The sequence below is a fragment of the Astatotilapia calliptera genome, chromosome 10 (assembly GCF_900246225.1).
Source record: "Astatotilapia calliptera chromosome 10, fAstCal1.2, whole genome shotgun sequence".
Lineage (NCBI taxonomy): Eukaryota > Metazoa > Chordata > Actinopteri > Cichliformes > Cichlidae > Astatotilapia > Astatotilapia calliptera.
The window spans coordinates 1,937,549-1,956,974 of record NC_039311.1 but is presented as its reverse complement, the minus strand read 5'-3'; the positions used below and the strand labels follow the sequence as shown (position 1 = coordinate 1,956,974).

The window sequence follows — 19,426 nt, the reverse complement described above, 5'->3', positions numbered from 1 at the left end:
TTTCGATGTAGGTACTGCGCTGTTTGAAATGGAAATTTGCTTGAATGAAAAACAAGCCTCTGAAAACGATCGCCAAGCCTCTTCAGGAACAAATGCAGCAGGGGACACGTGCCTCTTGGGAAACCCTAATCTTATTACCGCACACATTTATTCAATTCCACTTTCAATATCAATAATAATCAGAATGTGCCATGTGACGAGTCCTTTATGTACTGCTGACAGTGCACGACAGGAAGGAGACGTAATCACCTGGGAGAACATCGCTGCTGACAGCTGTGGATCAAAGCTTTTCTTCTGCAAATTAATCTCAGATTGTAATGCACCGTATAAATAACTACAACGTCGTAGAATATAGAAACATATTCACTGATCAGACAGGTAACAAAAGTTGACAGCTGCAGTTTATCAAAGTGAAAGTAATCCCATAATAATCCGCTGAAAATCTCTTAGAAACAAGATAACACTGAACCTCGATAACACAGCGTGGACATTTTTCCAAGTGCATCTACACTGTTGGGCAAAAGTCACTTTACTGCAATTATGAAAAGAAATGTATCAAGTTATTGTCAAAGTGTAAATGCATGTGACAACAACAACAGGAGAGCAGAGGGTGACACATCACAACCTCAGGCAAACTGGACTACACAACACACACAACACACAAAGAGGAACGACTGCTTAAAGCACAGAGAGATGACTGTCTGAGAAGCCAAACTGGATTTTTCATTTCAATTCCCAGCAAAACTCCAGAATTCCAAAGAGAAGCATCAGCTGGTCGCTCTTAACAAAGCGGGCGTTAAAAAAAGACCACGTACGAGACCAAAGCTACAGTGGAAACGGGACACTAAGGGAGACAATCAGAGGCGAGACGAGGCCAGCACTTGCGTGTCATAAAGACAACAGTAGAATGGCCATTCTGCAGATTCCTGGGGCCTGACATCTAGATTGCAGATGGATAAGTGCACGTTAAAACAATATCCCACCGACCAAAAAAATCATTTCTCATAGCTGTCTCTATTTACTGAAAGGCTGCTCGTCTCCCACTGGGGCAGAAACAAATGAAAATGTTATTTCTCTGCTCATGAACTCCTACCTAGTCTGGTTTTTCACTGCTGGCAATTTCATTTCTCTTCCAAATTTGACTTAAGCCCACGACTTGAGGGAAATAATGTCTCTGGAATAATCTTGTCGAACTGTAATTCCAGGAGCACTGTCTTGGTGCCTTCCTTGGTCCATATATGTGTCTGTCCATCTATCTACAGCATCTATTTGCTTATTTGTTGATGGCACTGTTGTTTTGTGGGTTAAGGGAAATTGCACTAGCTTTAGAAATAGATGTGGAGTGACATCCGATGTCTGACAGTTGCGCTGTCAGTCACAGAGGTCTTCAATAAGAGAATAAACCTTCTCCGGCACACGGGATGAAGCGTGGCTCTGACGCCTGCCAAGAAAAACACGATATTGCTTTGAGACGCCGTCATTCTGTGCTCTGAAACACTTCTCTAGTATTTTGAAGTATTTTTGATCGTGTAAGTAGTGTCGTTTTTTCAAATGACACGTTTCCCACTGTACATAACAGGCATAACCACCGAAATAACTGCGGCACTGTTGACAACATCCCTGTACAGAAAATGGCTTTCCAAAGCTGTGTTTGCACCGTTCATTGGGATCAAGTTCTGAAACTGAAAACCAGAGAATTCATTCACATCATTTGATTGAGTCTTTTGATGAGAAGCATTTCCTGTAAGTGTTTTTGCTTCCAACAGTCGTAGAATGATTATTATTCTCCGAGTGGTTTAACCCTTTTCTTTGTTTGTCTCTGCGTATCCACGTTAGCCACGGTTACTGAAGCCTTCACCAATTTAAAGCAAAACCCAACTGATGAACCAACAAGCACAGAAGCAATGCTGCAACCTGTACGTCGTTTATTATCGTTTTCAAAGTCACTTCTTTAAGAATGATAACACGTGAAAGGATCAAAGCATCAGTGAAGCTTTTTTGCCCCCCCCCCAGTTTGTCAATCATTTCTGAAAGGCGTGTAGCTTTCCAATCATCAATCATTTCCGATCAGCCACACTTCAATGATACACGGGTTAAGTTTGCTGGGGACTCCCCGGGTACTTTTACATTCAGTTTAGCTCACAGATAGGCAGACCTCAGAACTTTGAATGGTTTAACTCAGCGGTCCCCAACCCCCGGTCCGTGAGTCCTTTGGTACCGGGCCACGAGAGTTGAGGCTCAGGTGTGAAATGTCTGGTTTTCAGGGTTTTTATCGGTTTTCAGGGTTATTTTGTTATCGTTTTATCGTTTACTCGGTTTTCCTGGGTCTTTTCACGTGTGTTATGAATAAATTTCTTTTTTTCGGTACCGGTACTAGTTTTATTTTGTTGCATTTTTCCACGACACCTTAAAGGCCGGTCCGTGAAAATATTGTCGGGCATAAACCGGTCTGTGGCGCAACAAAGGTTGGAGACCGCTGGTTTAACTGAATTCATCTAAAGCAGCGGTCTCCAACCCCCGGGGCATGGACCAGTACCGGGCCGCGAGTTTTGAGGCCCGGGTGTGAAATTTAATGTTTTCAGGGTTTGTATCATTATTTTGTTATCGCTTTTATCGCTAACTCGGTTTCCCTGGGTCTGCTATGAATGAATCTTGGTACCAGAACTGGTTTTATTTTACTGTCGGACATAAACCAGTCTGCGGCGCAACAAAGGTTGGGGACCGCTGATCTAAAGCTGAAAGCTGCACACGAAGCGGTACAGAAAAATAAAGAGGCGTTTTCATCACGTCTTTGTTTAAAGCTGTTATGATGAGCCTCGCTGGCACAGAGGAGTAAGTGATGAGCAATGAATGGCCAGTCATGAGGGAGAGATGGTCTTGGACTCCCAGTGCGTTTGATTGTGTTTTCTCTGGTTCCCAGCTTGGGTGCGAGCACACCCCTACCAGGCCACTGTGATTCAAGTACACCCTCTTGCTCGGCTTCTCCTTGGGTGGGGGGTAAAAAAGGTGCATGTAGTGCTGTTTGTGAGCCTTTGCATATTTGTGTTTACATGTGCGTTGGCCAGTGTGTGCTTATAAAAAGAAATGCCAGTCGATGAAGACCTCCCATCACAAAAGAAAGCACCGCTTCCCTTTTTCTCCTTCATGCAGCCAGTTCCTACATTGCTCTCATTGCTATGGCAACCGGCGCTCTCTCCTTGGGCTCTGCATGCATCCAATCAGAGTGAGACCTTTGTAGAGATTCCTCCGGGCTTCACTTATTCAACTTACCCCACCGGAACAGCCTCCGCACTGAAAAGGCTGGAACAAAGAGAGGAGAGACTCCCTCACCAGAGCTGGGGATGACATAAAAAATTGGGGCTACAGGGTTGGGTTGCAGGGAATGCGGAAGTAATATGTAGCCAAGAGCAGCGGGATGCACTGCAAAAGCAAAAACAGGGTGGCAGCGCATAGCCATAGCCAATTTCAGTTCAAATTATGTGGAATAGGATTTGTTATTGGACGCCTCAGAGCCTGAATACTTGGCAAGTATCGCATGGCTCTGGCACTGGTTTAAGCTTGATAAGTCAAAATGGATTCCGGCTGAGCCTATTTATGTCATTCCTGAAAACATATGGATAGGATTCAGGCGCTCGATACTTTCAACCTTCAACAATGACATTCAACACCACTTCTCCAGTCCATTAATCTTCCATGAGAATAGATTTATCATCCACAGCAGTGAAAGACTGCATTCAGTCAGGATAAGCCAACAGTTTGCTACCACACCGACATCTCTCCGTGTCACTTTCAGCAATTAAAGCGCCTTACTTTGGATTTACAGGAATATATTTACAGCAAAGGTCACAATGCTTCTCTGATTTTTCTGTCGATGCCTCTGGGAGTAGTAAAGCATTATCAAAGCGCCGTGTATTCTCCACCCGAGGGCTGCTCAGACAATGAGCGACGCACCATTGTGCATCTCTCATTTTAATTATATTTCTTAAGAGGAGATGTGGCAGAGCTAAACTCTTGTAAATGTAGGCAGAGAGGCTGCTGTGCCCTCAGCGCTCGCAGAGACGCACCTCTCACTGGTCCCTGACGGACATTCCGCTGCCAGGAATTGGCAGGGCGATGGAGGCGCATGATAATTTTGCCAGACTGCAACGTCACAAAGTGTCATAATCTGCCCGCGTGAATGAGAAGAAAGAACAACAAAGGGAAGAGCACTTCCTGGGAGAGAGCCTATCAGGGCGATGTAGAAGCAGACAAATCAAGTGATGTCTAAATCCTCTGCCAAGCTGCGTTTGAGCCAACAAACCCGACAGAAAAAGAAAAATAAGGCAGGAGGCTCCGATTGTGGACAGGGAGACACTTTTGTATTAAAGCCCAGATGGCCTGAACAGTCCTGTTAAAAGCTTCTATTTCATATTATCGTTATGATCATTGAAGCAGATGATATTTAGGTCTAACGGTAAAACATCTCTCGTGCATCTCGACTCGTCATTGTTCAGATTACTCAACCGAAAGCTGCTGAATCTGTGCATTTAAAAAGTCCTGAAATATTTTCTCCATATAAATGGGACGAGCGTGTTTTCCTATCGGCGCCCAAAGCACCGCTACATCTATTCTGCTGCTGTTCTTCACAATCTGGATTACAGGAAATCCAGTGTCTGTAAGAGACGCCTTTAAAGAGTCGAAAAGGTCCCTGCACTGCACTTCACAGGATCACTACGCACACGCCGAAGCCTCCGAGTACGATCCCAGGATAATGAGCTAATTATAGGTACAACATTCCAACTTCCATATCTAAATGCTTGTCTCTAATAAGAAACATTTCAAATTATCGAGCGGCAGACAGAGAGACAGATAATTGATGCAAGCAATTACAAGTTCTGTGTTGGAGCAAATTGGCCAGCATATCTGGACACGTAGGGGGACTGTGACCTCATTTACATCAGAGTGTCAGGAAATAATTGGAGAATGTACTGAGGAGGTGGGACGGACAGACGGGTCCGGTCGCATTACATAAGCAGTTAACTTGGTCAGCGAGCTCAAAGGGAAAAGGCCTCACTGCAGGGTCAAGGACGAAACACGGTGCAGCAAATCTAATCAGAATAGTGATCTTTACAACAACAAGCACACTTTATGACATTGATCGGTTTCCAAAAGCTGTAATTTGAGCGTTTGAAATGGTTTCACCACATGCATGCGGGATTCCAAACAGGCCGCCGCACTTTGGTCGGAGAGCCAGTAATAACGGAGTTCAGCTTTACTAGCTGTAAGAGAAACTTCAGCTATGTTTGGACTGAAACCGCTTCAAAAGCTCGGGGAGGCTGTGTGCTCGACTTTTAACAATATCACTTCCAGATGTTTCATTAAAAACAACTTTCAAAGAGCTCACTTAAAGAAAACCTTCAAGGCGGAGACGGGCCGGGGTTTGAGAACCCGCAATTTTTCACATTTTCATTTCAGTCAGAAAAACTGCCTGAAATGTATTTCACTGCAATGGAGCCAGTAACACTACTGCTGGTCTCTCAGCAGTAGTGTTACAACATACATAAATCGCTGCCCTATAGAACAACAACACAGGGCAAAGGTATCCAAAGGGCTGGAGTGCACTGCTCTGTTACAATGCGACAGAATTCACTGAGAAATGCAGCTGATACGGGACGCAACAGGAAGCTTGGCTGACTGAAATATAGGGGTGCATTCATTACAGTCTCCCTCTTGTGTCTCTCATCAAGCTGGCTAATGCTGACTGGCGGGCTCTGACCCAGTACTGCGCAACTCCTCTCCACTGCACCCGCCTCTCATCAAGAGCCTTGGGTGGGGAAAAAATGGAGTAACATGCTGTTTACTCGCAATCCCAGGCCCGTAATTGCCAATTTATTTGATAGGCAGCAGGGTAATGATGGCATTTCACCCCTTGCCGCAGAGACTAAACGGGAGTGATTCATCCAGAGCTCCCTGCCCTCCCCGATCCAGCAAACTCCCTCTGCTCAGGACTGCTGCCTGCCTGAATGCCTGCCACCCAGACTGAAGGGGTGGGGTGCGGTGGGGGATGTGGGGGTTAGTTGCCATGTCGGCTTCAAACAAACCCAAAAGGGAACCCGGAGCTTCAGAGCAAACGCAGCTAAGCCTGCCAATTTAGCTGGGGTTTGGGGCTGAGGCAAACACGGCCGAGCTGATGTGCCATTTGTAGGCCTTAATGAGCTGGCAGGATGGAGTGAGGAGGGAAGGCGAGCGGGAGAGTAAAGGCTGCCAGGCCTGACCTCCTCTGGCCTCCATCTCCCTGCCAGCCAGCGCCAGGTCAGCAAACTCAGTTCATCTGCTTCATCGGAGCGAAGTCCCTCCGTGAGGGGAAGGGAGTGCTACAGCAAATATCATTAGCGAACTGTTGGTCTAATGAACAGTTGGGGTCAAAGCGAGCTCATGTCTCACACTGCTCCCTGATACTAATGAGTGACTTAGATGCTTTGTCTTTGTTTTCACATTGCAATGGAGCCTCTGTGCAGCAGGACCGCGCGAGCGGTCCAGATTCAGTGCGCGGTGCCACGTTTCATACACAGACTTCTGTAGCAACAGACGCACGGAGCGAGCTGCAGGCATGCAGCTTTGCTAGTAACTTTTAATAACATTAACAAGTAAATTTACCATTTTAAATCATTCTGTCAGTCTGTCATACTGTCAGTATGGCAAAAAGTCTGAAGAAGCACGTGGGGACAGGAGGTGAAGACCCTGTTGTGTGACCGACTGAGGCAGTGGTTCCCAAACTTTTTTTGCTGGGCCCCCCTTTGTTTTACAAGAAAAATGTCCGCCCCCCCCCCACATGCACGAACACATCCTCCAACCACACGCGCCCATCTTTTGCTCCATTGCGGTTTATTTCACACCTCAAACATTTAGTAAACAATTAAGCAAATACAAGTAATCTGCAGTAAATTACAGGTAGTAAGAAAATAAACTATTAACTCTTTTACGCTGCGTCCGCACCTACACGGGTGTTTTTGAACACGCAGCTGTTTCGTCCACACATAAACAGCGTTTCGAATCACCGAAAAAGGAGATTTTTTAAAACTCTTTTTTTTGCGTTTACGTGTGGACGAGGAATACAGAGTTGGTCACGCAGCGTCAAAGGTATGAGCCTTTATTCACATCACGCTGTGCGCCACGTTTACATGAGATGAAATGCAGAATGAAAGAGACACAATACTGTTAATCTGACTGTCTGCAGGTTTTACACGCAGTTACTGTTCCTCCATTTACAAAGGCAGCGGCGTCACAGTGGGATTATTTTACATGTAGTTGTTTTTTCCTGTGTAATAATGTTCAAACATTGTGATCAATGCATTTTTCAAAAAACACCTCTCTGTGCAAAATGGGTTTAAAAACATAAACAGCTGTGGGATCCTGTTTGTCTGTGACTTGGAGAGCCCAGCGCTGCTCCCGACGCAGGGAAAACCAATCCTGCAGGGAGACCTACCTCAGCACCTGTGCAGGTGAAGCCAAAGGGAAGATTTGCTTCACCATATTTTCTAGTCTTTGGAAACATATTCAGCGATGCTTCATCTCCTGCTTTGCGTTTCTGTGGGCGCCCCGTGCTAACTGTGTCCAAGCATTTTGTCCCCCCCCCTTTTCATACCGCGCCCCCCCTGCAATGGCTCTGTGGGCGGGCCCCCCACTTTGGGAAGGTCTGGACTAAGGTGACGTGGGGGTCTTTATGCAGCCCGGCTTTCAGCACATCGTCTGGGACACGCTCAGTCTGCTGTGATGAAGCAGTGGGAAGCAGCGCTGCAGCAAAGCACACGGTTCCTACATGAGAAGATGCAACGACAAACAAACTGGGAACATCATTTTTAATTTAGTTCCAACAAAATGCACACATATGCTAACACCTCTCATGATATTGACTTCGAGGGCTTATTTCATATATCTAAATGCAATTGAATTAAATTCAATGGCTCTTAGAAGTCGCTGAAAAACAAAGGTGGACCCTAACACAGCGTGCAGTGCACATCATCGCAGTGACGGAGCAAAGTGTTTACCCACTGAAGTCGAGACAGATCGTACTGGGAACAGTGGTTTATGACTCATTGAATGGAATCTCCATCATTTATTTGAAATTACAACATGATTATGTTTCCATGCAAATACTTAAAAATGGAGGTGAACTAGAATAAGGAGGCAACGAATCAGGACTTTTACAGGGAAAAAATGACTGTACTGCACGATAAAGTTTATTGCAGACTGAAATTAAGGATTGCATAAGTACATAATCTTTTAGTAAAGATTGCAGATCTTTGTGGGGGGGCAGGCCATATTATGGAACAGCGTAATCTGTCCTAACGTCTGGGTTTTGTGCGCTTCTTTGAAAGTGATGTTTAAACAGCGATAATGAAAGAAAAGAAGTTCGCCTCAGTCACTGTAAGATCACACAGGCCGGCACATTTTGATTTACTTTATTGTAAGTTGGTAAGGAGCAGTCGTTATCACAGTTACACTGTAAAATAAAAGAACAGCCGAATATTAGGATTTCCATCATGGACGTCAGCATACTGCACTTTGAACTACTACGTAAAAAGGACAGATTATTCCACTCTGAGCCACGTATGTTTACATATTGATGGTGCAATATTGCTTTTCTGAAAAATTACCGTAAAATTAGACACAACATCACGTTAATTACATTTAGTTACAGTTTAATTATTTCTCTGTTTCCTGTAAAAACCTGACCTGTTAAAGCCTCGCTCTGGTTCGCCTGCCTTTACATATTTGTAGGTAAATATAATTACGTTGTCATTTCAAACAAATTGTGTTGAAATTGCATCTAATTACAGGCTGAGTTGCAGGCTGCATTATAAAGAGTTACCTAGATTCCTGCCCTTTTATTCAAATCTGCAGTGACATCAACTTTTTTCTTCACGATACTAAGCAATAACACGATACCATGAGAAACCGACTCATAGCATTCTGTGTGACAACAGGAAACATGATTAAATCAGAACTTACACATGAACTAAACTGGCTTTTATTCTACGTTCTTGTTTCAAACCTGTGGTGCAGCACGAGGTTGTTAGAGGTCACGGCAAAGCTGCCATAGTTTTCACGTGTCGGCCGTACGGATCTCAGGTGAGCAGATTTAAAACCTCCATCGTTTAAGCAAAATGTGTCCCATCACTCTGCAGCACTGTCACTAAAGTGCAGACAGAAATCAGCAGATATCATTTCAATTTCTGTTGTCAACATCAAATTACTTATTTCATTTCATGCCCAGTCGAGCACTGTAAAGCTACACGCAGAATCAGTTTTGCTTCAGTCGTTCGGCCGTGTCTTTCTCAAAGACGAGCTCGCCTCCCTACTGACAGCTTTAATTATGGCCACATATCTGATCGCTTTGCTGTAGATTCGGCACACAAATCAAAGCGCAGGGGTGGGTGTGCGGCAGCGAGGTCCCACGAGTCTGCTCGCTTTACATCTCGGAATATGTCGCAGGGCGAAGGGACACGCGGCCGCTCGTCCTTTTGTCAGGTTATACTTGCCTTCAGCTCGCACACGATGAATATGGAGCGTTTTTGGGTGCATTAATCATCAAGAACATGTCAGAGTAAGTGTGTTTGTTTCAAATGCAAACAGAGACTGGACTTGGGTGCTTTCTGAGGTCCAGCCTGGATCAGTCACACCCAATAATAACTTACCTTTAGTTTGGGTGAAAAATGCTGGTTCATTGCAATATAAATTTCAACTGTAACACTGCTGCTACTGCAACATGAACTGGCTTTGCAGTAATACAGTGCAGTTCTTTGAAAGTGCAAGTGTAATGAAATAAACTGGAAGTGCAGGCACAGCTTTCATTTTACAGCGTTTTAAGGCAATAAACAGTTCCTGCTGGGTTTAATCTGTTTAAACAGAAATATTATCAGTAACCACAAGCATTTTGTAAGGCTGCTAGGAAGTCAGATCTTAGCTTTACAGCTCAAGGTAAATGCCTTTTTAATATGTGCTTGTAATTAAATGACCAGGCCATCTGCATATATGCAGGAAATATGTTACACTCTATAAAAAGAGCTGTGACAGCCGGCGAGCAGCAGGTGTGCTCGTTGTGGTGCTCTTACGTCTGTCAGTCTGTCTCTGGAGCTGCTCCTGAAGGAAGGCTTGGACTCTTCGCTTACACTCTCACTGTCGCTGTCCTTACAGTTGTTCTGCCCTGGCTTCAGCTACAAAAACACAAAGAGAACAAGGGTTAAAACACAGAGTGTTAATGTGCACTTTAGAGCTGCGCACGGATCGGCATCCCACAGAAACCGGTGCAGAAATATGTGAGAACTGGCAGGAGCTGCAGTGCTGTCTCTGTAAATCTGTCATGTTTCTGAGCCTACTCGGTAGCCATCACTCCACTTGCCAAAGATAGACGCCATCTGATCTCACAGTATGAAACTCCTCGCAGCCCACGAAATAGAGAACAGGGACAAAGACCCCTCCAGAACCTTCAAATGGAGCCACCGTCCTTCCCGAGCAGACACCACATGCTGAGGCAGCAGGAGCTCAGCAAGTGTCATCCTCTAGACACTCTGTTCAAGATGCAGCAAAACGACAAGAATAAAGAGGACAGCGTGGCTATCTGTGAGCGTGCGAATCCTTCAAAATCTGGAGAACAATAAAAGACTCTTGGGAGACAAAGCTCAGTGGGAGAAGGTGGGGTCTACATTCCCAGCTCGAGCCTGCGACTGTTGTCCGGGCTACTTCTGCGAGACGAGACAGATGCCGCAGGTTTCCTTTCAAAGCCAATAAAAAGCTGGCTTGTAAATAGTTGTTCTGCCACCTAATGGGAAAAGCAGAGAGCCGTGCCCCACATACTGTACAGGAATTGGACTACGAGATTGGGACACAAGAGGGAGCTGACATAGAAACAGCATGTGCTCTTTTTTAAAGCTCTCCTTTCAGGATCGGCCATCGTTTAGCATGATGAAAGGGCACAAGGTGTGGGAATACCGAAAGAACCCTCGAGCTGAACGCGTAATTAAAATGAAAACGTTCCCTTTTCTGGTAGCCATTAGCTGTGTGAAAAGAATCCTGTTCCTTAGGAGAATTGCATGATGGGTAGAAGGCAAGTGGATTCACCAGAGTGCTGAACGTGATAAGAGTCTCAGCGCTGGGAATGCCTGATGGGCCGTAAGGATGAGTCTATATGTCGGCCCGAGCTCACACGCATGCAAAGCAGTGCCCTGCACCGTGATAGCGCTAATTACATTCTATTCTCACAAAGCACAGGGCGCATTTTCTCTCGTTTTTCTGGAAATGCCACTTACTCTGAGGGGACTCGACATGTTTTTGCAGAGAAAAGGAGAATAATATCTCATCGAGCCCGGTCTGTGAACTGATCCTTGAAAAAAGGGCGGTGGATGTTGTTTATGCCCCAGTCCACAGCTCCTTCATCCAAACACACTGACCTGTAACATCCCTGCTGACAACACACACGCACACACACACACACACACGCGCACACACACACACACACACACACACACACACACACACACACACACACACACACACACACACACACACACACACACACACACACACACACACTAGAACTGCTGATTTGTCTTTTGTCAATCAACTATCTTTACTGCAGAGTCCATATAAGGCTCCACATAATCGCACCATCTGTATTCTGGCTCGTCAGAGACAAAGTACTCCATGAAATCAGAAATCTTACACAAATCTAACTGTGCGTAATGTCTGCAGAACATATCTAATAAAGACATTAAAAAAAGCGGCTCATCTTTCAGGGCTATTACTAGCTCAGGTCCTGATTACACAGCTATTTGAAAACGTATCCCTCAGCTTGTTCCCTTTAATTTCCCCCTGAGCTCCCTTAAATTACTTCAGAGAATTGTGTTTTTTCCATCTGCGCTCCCCTCTTTGAGCTTCTGATGATGGATTCATTTCTTTTTATGGTGTGATTAATGGATGTCTTAAGCAAATGGAGGGAATAGTGGTGGTCAGTGCCATCAAACAGTGAGGCTGAAATTTAATGACCTGCTGTCTGATGATAAATCTAAATGGGAAGCCCGTGTGTGTGTGTGTGTGTGTGTGTGTGTGTGTGTGTGTGTGTGTGTGTGGCTGTCTCTGTGACCCAGTCTGTGTTGATCTGACCACTCCCACTTGTTACAGCTTTCAAGTCATTTTCTATTCGGTTTATAGGCTTTTAAAGTTAGCGTCACTTTTAAGCCTTCTGCAGTGAAGACCGGTGTGCTACGCTGCATTTAATGCGACGTACACGCAGACACCCAGACAGGTGTGCCGTACCAACACGCAGTAACGAAAGGCATTAATTAAGACGCAGGTTGAGGCATATGGACGCATGTATTTAATGACCTTACTGTATCTGCTCAGTCTGGGTTTTAGAAGTGGCCCTGCAGGAAGATCGCAAACAGATGGTATTAATATTCCAGAGGCTAATTTCACAACAATTAAAGACACAGCAAGACATTAGCATCTAATGAAACATTTAAACTACTAGTAAGTGCATCTGCCATTAATTTCCACCCAGTGAGGTCTTGTTTTCCTCCAATCTGTTCTGTGTTAGGGGGATAAAGTTTTTTCATCCTCGTCTCTTTTACCAGACTGAATTTACTGGAGGAGAGAATCAACAACTGTTTCCAATCAGCAATAACTCAGCGTGGTTCAGCCTGCAGGTTATGATATATTATTTCATGTTTGCTGCATAAACAGAAAGAAATTCAAATGCACTGGTGTTTCTACTTAAGGAGCTGTTTAAATTGTTATAGCCACACCTTGTCTGTTCACTGGTGACGGAATAATTACAGAGTCGTTCATGTCTGAGTTTCGCACACGGACGAGTGAAAGTTTAAAACAGGGTTACAGAGACAAACAGGCACGATTTGTCATCAGGTTTTAATTTGATGTATCCGTGTGTGATGATGCTACAGTAGCACCGATTCTAATATATCTAAACCGTGAAGCATTCATTTATAAAGACAAACAAAATATCACTACACAAACCTTTGTACCACAATTGAATCAATTACTTAATAAAATGTTAAACTAACAGCTTCAGTTCTTGCTCCAAATATAACAAACCAGTGAAGAGCAGTTTACAACTGTTCAGAATGATCTTAGATATAAGTGTGACTTTACTGGTATTCATCAACATTAGTTTGAATTACTGTATTTCCCGGACTACAAAGCGCACCTGAATATTAGCCGCACAAGCTAAAATCAGGGGAAAATCCTGTTTTGTACATACATTAGCCGCACCTGACTATAAGCCGCAGGTGTTTCAATGTTGACTTATCATATGTAAGAGAATATGCACAAAGCGAATTGTCAGGAAACAGATGGCTGTTTGGAGACACACCCCTTTTATTAATATTTTGAAAAACAAGTTATGGGTACATATTTGCATAACTTTTTAGGTATATGTACAAGTAGCGGTAATTACAAGTAGGACACATGTACTGTGCTTCATAAATGAGTAACAAATGTAGTACATAACAATAACCTGCAGCACACCAGAAAAATAGATTCCGGACTACCTTTCAGGCTCAGGTGCAGCGACACGGCTTTAACAAGAAGAAAAGTCAGTCATTCACCATCTTTCTTTTCTTCCTGCGCACTAAAACCACCAAAGTCCTCTCCTCCAGTGTCGGATATGAACAGGCTCAGGATGGCTTCGTCATCCACTCTCAGCTTCTTTCCTTCTTCGTCACTTTCAAAACCAAACAAATCCTCGTTGTCAGTGTCAGAGTCGAACACCCTCAGAAGGGCCGTGGCGGTGTCCTCTCCATCATGCAACAGTCCAGCCCTTCGAAATCCGTGGATGTTTTCACACTTTTCCACGCTGTCAGAATCCACCGGTGGAGTTGAGCATAACTTGCTTTTCGCAAGTTTATCGCCGCTCGTCATCCACGCCTCCCGCTGAACGCGTAGCATTAATTTGAAGTTTGTTTTTCGCGCTACTTGTACGGCACTATGTTCCCATGCGGATGGACACGTGACCAACATACCACTCTTGAACCCCGATACTGTGTGTCTGATCACATGCCCTTCCGCCAGGCAACGTAGTGCCGTACAACAGCGGCACAAACAAAACAAATCATCTTACGATATGACAAAAATCATGGACAATCCAGAGAAAAGCCGCACCTGACTAAAAGCCGCAGGGTTCAAAGCTTGTGCAAAAAGTAGCGGCTTATAGCCCGACAATTACGGTATTACGACCGTGGCTCAGGGGGTTGGGAATCGCATCTGTAACCGGAAGGTCGCCGGTTCGATCCCCGGGCTCTCTGTCCTGGTCGTTGTGTCCTTGGGCAAGACACTTTACCCTACTTGCCTACTGGTGTTGGCCAGAGGGGCCGATGGCGCGATATGGCAGCCTCGCTTCTGTCAGTCTGCCCCAGGGCAGCTGTGGCTACACCAGTGTGTGAGTGAATGAATAGTGGAATTGTAAAGCGCTTTGGGTGCCTTGAAAAGCGCTATATAAATCCAATCTATTATTATTATTATTATTATTGGAGGCTGAGTTTTGTTATTGTCGATTATTCTCATATTTTTCCAAATCAGACATTATGCCATATTTGTTATTCTGTTTCCAGTTTCACTTGTTCTTGTATTAGTCTGGTCTCTGTCAGGTTACTGTCTGGGTGTTTAGTTGTTTCCTGTTGGCAGTCCTCCGTCTCTGTGAGCTCTATTTAGTTTTACTAACACGCTGTCTTATCTTGATTCTTTTCACCTTCATGTTCACTCTCCCCGATTAGTGTGTATTAAATGAACAAACCTGGTTAAGGTTCCTCAAGGCACTCATGACTCACTAGTTAGCTTGACAGTTCTTCACTTTGAGCTCACCACCTAGCTAACTGTGACAGAATTAGTGCAATTTACATTTCCGAGTGTTGAATTAATAAAACCGACAGTTGTGAAAAGTTTGAACCGCACCTCAACAGCCCTGACAATCCTAAGTCCTGATCTCTGTGACTAAGACCTCCCTCTTCATAATTTGTGTCAAATAGATAAATAATAAAATGAGCTCTGCTTATGTTGAGCTGCCCACTGAAAACAAAGATTTTTGTCTCGATGATGCAAATCTCAAACATAACAGACCAAATCAATACTGAAGGTCCCAAAGCCGACAGTGAGGTTACAGCGCTGAACGAAAGTGATGCAGATTCTCTGCGTACGGCTGAAACACCTCATTTAACACGGTTACCCTGAAACGAACACTAAAGCAGCTATTACAACATTGTCTCGAACATGTGGAGTCAATTATTTTCTCACTCACTGAAAAGTGCTCACCATCGCCATAGTGGAATTTTACAAGTGTATTGACCTATTCTCGAGGGCTGCACTACAGACTCAATGCAATCAAGCACAAAAGTAGGCCTGCTAACATTTCTAACCACAAAGGCCTTTTTAAACAGACCCATACACAGCTGACCTGCCCCGGCAACTCCGCCCCCCACCCCCATCTCTTATCCCACAAAAAGAAAAATAGCCGGAGCGCTGTGCTCGGTTTTCTACTGGCCTCAGTGGAATTCTGTAGCCATCAGCTCCTGGTTTCCCTTAGTTACGCACAACAGCAGCTGGAGAGCTCGGCGGTAATAAAACCTGGAACAATTTAACGGCTTTTATTGTTCTTCTGCGGCTTTCACAACAGCTAACCTGTCCTCGCAGGATCTGCAGGGAGAATCCCACTAGGGCAGCAATGAAAGAGGATCTCATTTACCTAAAAGCGCTTATAAATTTTTAATTTGCTTTAACAAGTAAATTAACAAGTCCCTCATTTGGGAAGTTTTATGGCTCCTTGCCACTGAGGGAGAACCATGAATGTTTTATAGATAATCCACTACCTAGGCTCTGTTGCTGATAATAAATTGTCTATTTCCTGCAGCACTGTCAAATCCCCTCGGTTCGCACAGACTACACTTTGAATATCTCCTTTATGCTACCTTCAGAGGTCTATATACCGAGGCTATTAAAGGGCTGAGAGCTTCACGACTCAGCAGTTAACATGAACAACGTGAAGAAATTCCTCTCGACGTGACTGCAGCCTTAGGATGCACCATTTCTAAACGTTAAACCACATTAAGCATGGCTAATTATGCCCCGACCGGCCTGTGCGTCACATCAGCCTCACAGTGAGCCCATCTAGTAAAACCACCTTGGGTTGGTCGACAGCAGCAGTTGGAAACTGCTGGGTCTCTTTAACTCACAGCTGGGTTTATCTGACAAGACTTATGTGAAAATAACAGCTGGGCGTTCATTGGGGCTCCTACGTCAGCTGTGGAGGCCAGCCCACCAGCGTGGCCTGGCTCCGACCCTGCGCTTGGCTCTGAGGCTCAGCTGCTTTAACTGCCACAGACAGCAGCCCCGCCTGGCGCCCACATCAGCCATAACCCCTTCTGCCACCCTTGCTTTATATCTGTCACTGGGCATCAGTGCTCTGCTTCCATTGCCCCAGATTTGTTTACCGCTAGCTCCATGTGTGGCAAAAGGTTGACACGTACAGCTGGATGAAAAACCTTTAATTTCAGGTTTTATCTTTAAGCACGGCGTCACATCATCAAAGCCCCCGAAGCCTGCCGCTCGCCCATGGCTGTCACTCCCAGTCAGCGAATGCAGTAATTTGTTAGCATCAAGGTACGCAACCACGAAAGAAGCCTTATTTCCTTTCAATCTTCCAGCATCATTGTGTGGCAGTGATCTCTGACGACCTTGTCAGACATCATTTTACTTGCTGAGGAAAGATCAGTGACACCCACTCGAACCGATCTCAGGCCACAGAGGAGGCTTTTCTAGCCTCTGTGCAGGAATGTGAAGCCGAAGCAACGATATGGAGCCACTGAGGACACATCAGCCGGGGGTAAGAACATCCTGAGAGGAGGAGGAGGAGGAAGAGGAGGAGTGGGGAAATGGAAGCTCATGTGTGTTAGAGGGGTGAAGTGGAGGGGGGTAAAAGCAGCTGAGAGCACTGTGTTGATCTCATCAGTCATACTAAGGAGTCCATTTCCTCCACCGCAGGTCGGAGGATACGAGAGCTCGCGGCTGCATTTATATATTGCCATAAATCTCCGATCTATGACGACATTACAGACAAATCAATATGCTTTTAACATCCATCCTCTGCCCTGCGTCGCAATCACCCTTCTCACAAATGGTCATATAATGCTGTAGTCTGGTGGATTGAGTTATAGGGACAATTCCCAGATTTAATAATGAACTGAACAGGTGGAGAAAAACTGTGTGTTGGCGGTTGTGGTGGAGGGGTGGTGGAGACTATAAGAGCAGCGAGAGACCTCTGCTCTCTCGGATCATATCTGAACATCTTGTTATAGTAGCCCAACGTGGCAGTAAAATAACCTGCCTGCCCACTTTACGCACCTCAATTCCCCGAGCCCCGACACTTCCCACGTACAGCAGACAGCGAGCACGCTAAGCTAACAATATAATACGTATATGCTAAATAATAAGAGGATATTCCATCCAAGGATGCACCGGAGAGCTGGGAAGTATCTGACTTCTAGTTGCAGAGTTGAGTGCCTATCAACATATGACCGCTCAAAGAAATTTGCATGCAATTATTAACATGATTCCCCCAGCTCTTCAATATGTGCTGCTTCAATATTGGCTTTTCAACTCCCATCCAACTAAAGCCACAGCCAGCGTGCCAAATCGCAGCTCCCCGAGCTGGCCAGCCTCAATAAAGAGTGGTATGGAAAAAAGACGGCAGAGAAAAAGCCCTCTCCTATCAGCTTGCAGGGGCTATCATTTCTCTTTTTTATTGCCATTTATTTTCCTCAAGGAATTCACTGCCAGTATATTGGCAGGCCTTCCAGTAGATGGAGGCAATGAAATTTAGCGCAGACACTTAACACTGGGTCAAGCCTTGTGTGAGGCTCATGTGTGGTGGTAATATGATAGACAAATGCTTCTAGTTTAGGGTAAGAGGGCTTTTTTATGTTACAGGAATAGTCGGAGAGTGCTCTTCGTGACACACACTGTTACGAAAAAGCAGAACCTTTTAGAAGGAAGCATCCAACAGAAACATTTGCAAAATGGCCTCGCACTATACAGCGCCCTGCCTGCAACTGAGAATCAAGACCAGAGCCGTTTCACTGCGCTCTGCTAAAGGTGGCAACAATGACTGGATGGAAAGTAATACAACGAATATAGCTACCTATTAGGGGTGCAACGATACTCGTATCGATATTGAACCGTTCAATACGCATATGTATCGAACAATACAACATTTTTAATTTATTTTATCAACTTTCCTTCTGACGATGCTGTCTGTGTTGAGCGCTCAGTGGATCTGGGTTCGACTACTCCGCCTAGGCTGTCGAGCGCAGATCCACTGAGCGCAGCGCAAGCTAGCAAGACAGAAGTTAAGCTCTCCTTGCAACATGGCAAATTGAACCTCCCCCACCCTCATTCAGATCTGGCCTTTGGAATTATTTTGGTTTTCATGTGACGTATGACCCTGAAGGTAAGCGCGTCATGGACTAAAGTAAAACAGTATGTTGGATGTGCCACGCAATGCTCAATTACATGGGTGGGAACTAGTGTGTTAGCGCAGTTAGCTCGTTAACGTGTTGGCCGTCCAGCCCCACGCACGGGGCGATCCGCGGCAGCTCGTTAACGGAGATTTGCCGTGTTGTGGCGTTAACGTCATTTCAGATTAACGCTGACAGCACTAGTGGGAACACAACGAATATGACTGCACATTTACTCCGACAGCATCCTAGTGCAAAGACAAGTGGAAGCAGACAAAAACAACAAGCACGCTACAAACTTTACCCGAGTCATTTAGACAGCCGTTAGCACAGGATTCTCCTTATGGGGACCTGATATGTTTAATATGCTGCTGAGAATATAGCCCAGAAGAAGCGTATAGTATAGCTTTTATTTTGAAAGAGACATTTCTCTGTAATAAACTCTCTTTTCCAAAGCTGAGCGATTTCTCAATCAGATAGATTTATTATTTTATCCCTTTGTTGTTTCAGCAACATTAAATTTAAAAACTGTACTTTTGAGTTAAAATATATATTTATAATTTTAATAAATGACAAATTAAAAAAGCATGAACATTTTTTTGTATTGAAAAAATATCGAACCGTGACACCAAAGTATCGAACCGTGAATTTTGTGTATCGTTGCACCCCTACTACCTATATATGAGCTAATAATAATGATCAATTAAAAAACATTTGACTCTAAAAACATTTATTTGAATTTAGTAAGTCCAAGTGACCTGGTGTAAAACAAAGTTTTCCGATAGCTCCGTTGTGACAACCTTTCAGGAATCAGGAAAGATCCCAGTTCGGTCACGATGCCTTCATGACTGTAGATACAATGAGGTCAGAGTACAACATCGAGTCAATGAAACCTGTGGGATATTGATCTGGTCAGTTAATGAAACTAA

At 44.7% G+C, this 19,426-nt stretch overlaps 1 protein-coding gene across 16 annotated transcripts in view; it reads right to left on the bottom strand.

The window, feature by feature from the left end:
• The window catches only part of auts2a (activator of transcription and developmental regulator AUTS2 a), a 349,430-nt gene that overhangs the window by 184,835 nt on the left and 145,169 nt on the right, over window positions 1-19,426 (bottom strand). For 15 of the 16 annotated variants that reach the window (XM_026183217.1, XM_026183218.1, XM_026183221.1 and 12 more), the window contains one exon: window positions 10,095-10,196. In XM_026183217.1, coding sequence (XP_026039002.1) covers window positions 10,095-10,196 — 102 coding nt within the window. Of the gene's footprint in view, window positions 1-10,094; window positions 10,197-11,288; window positions 11,322-19,426 lie in introns of those variants that run through there. The other variant, XM_026183228.1, reaches the window with a different exon arrangement.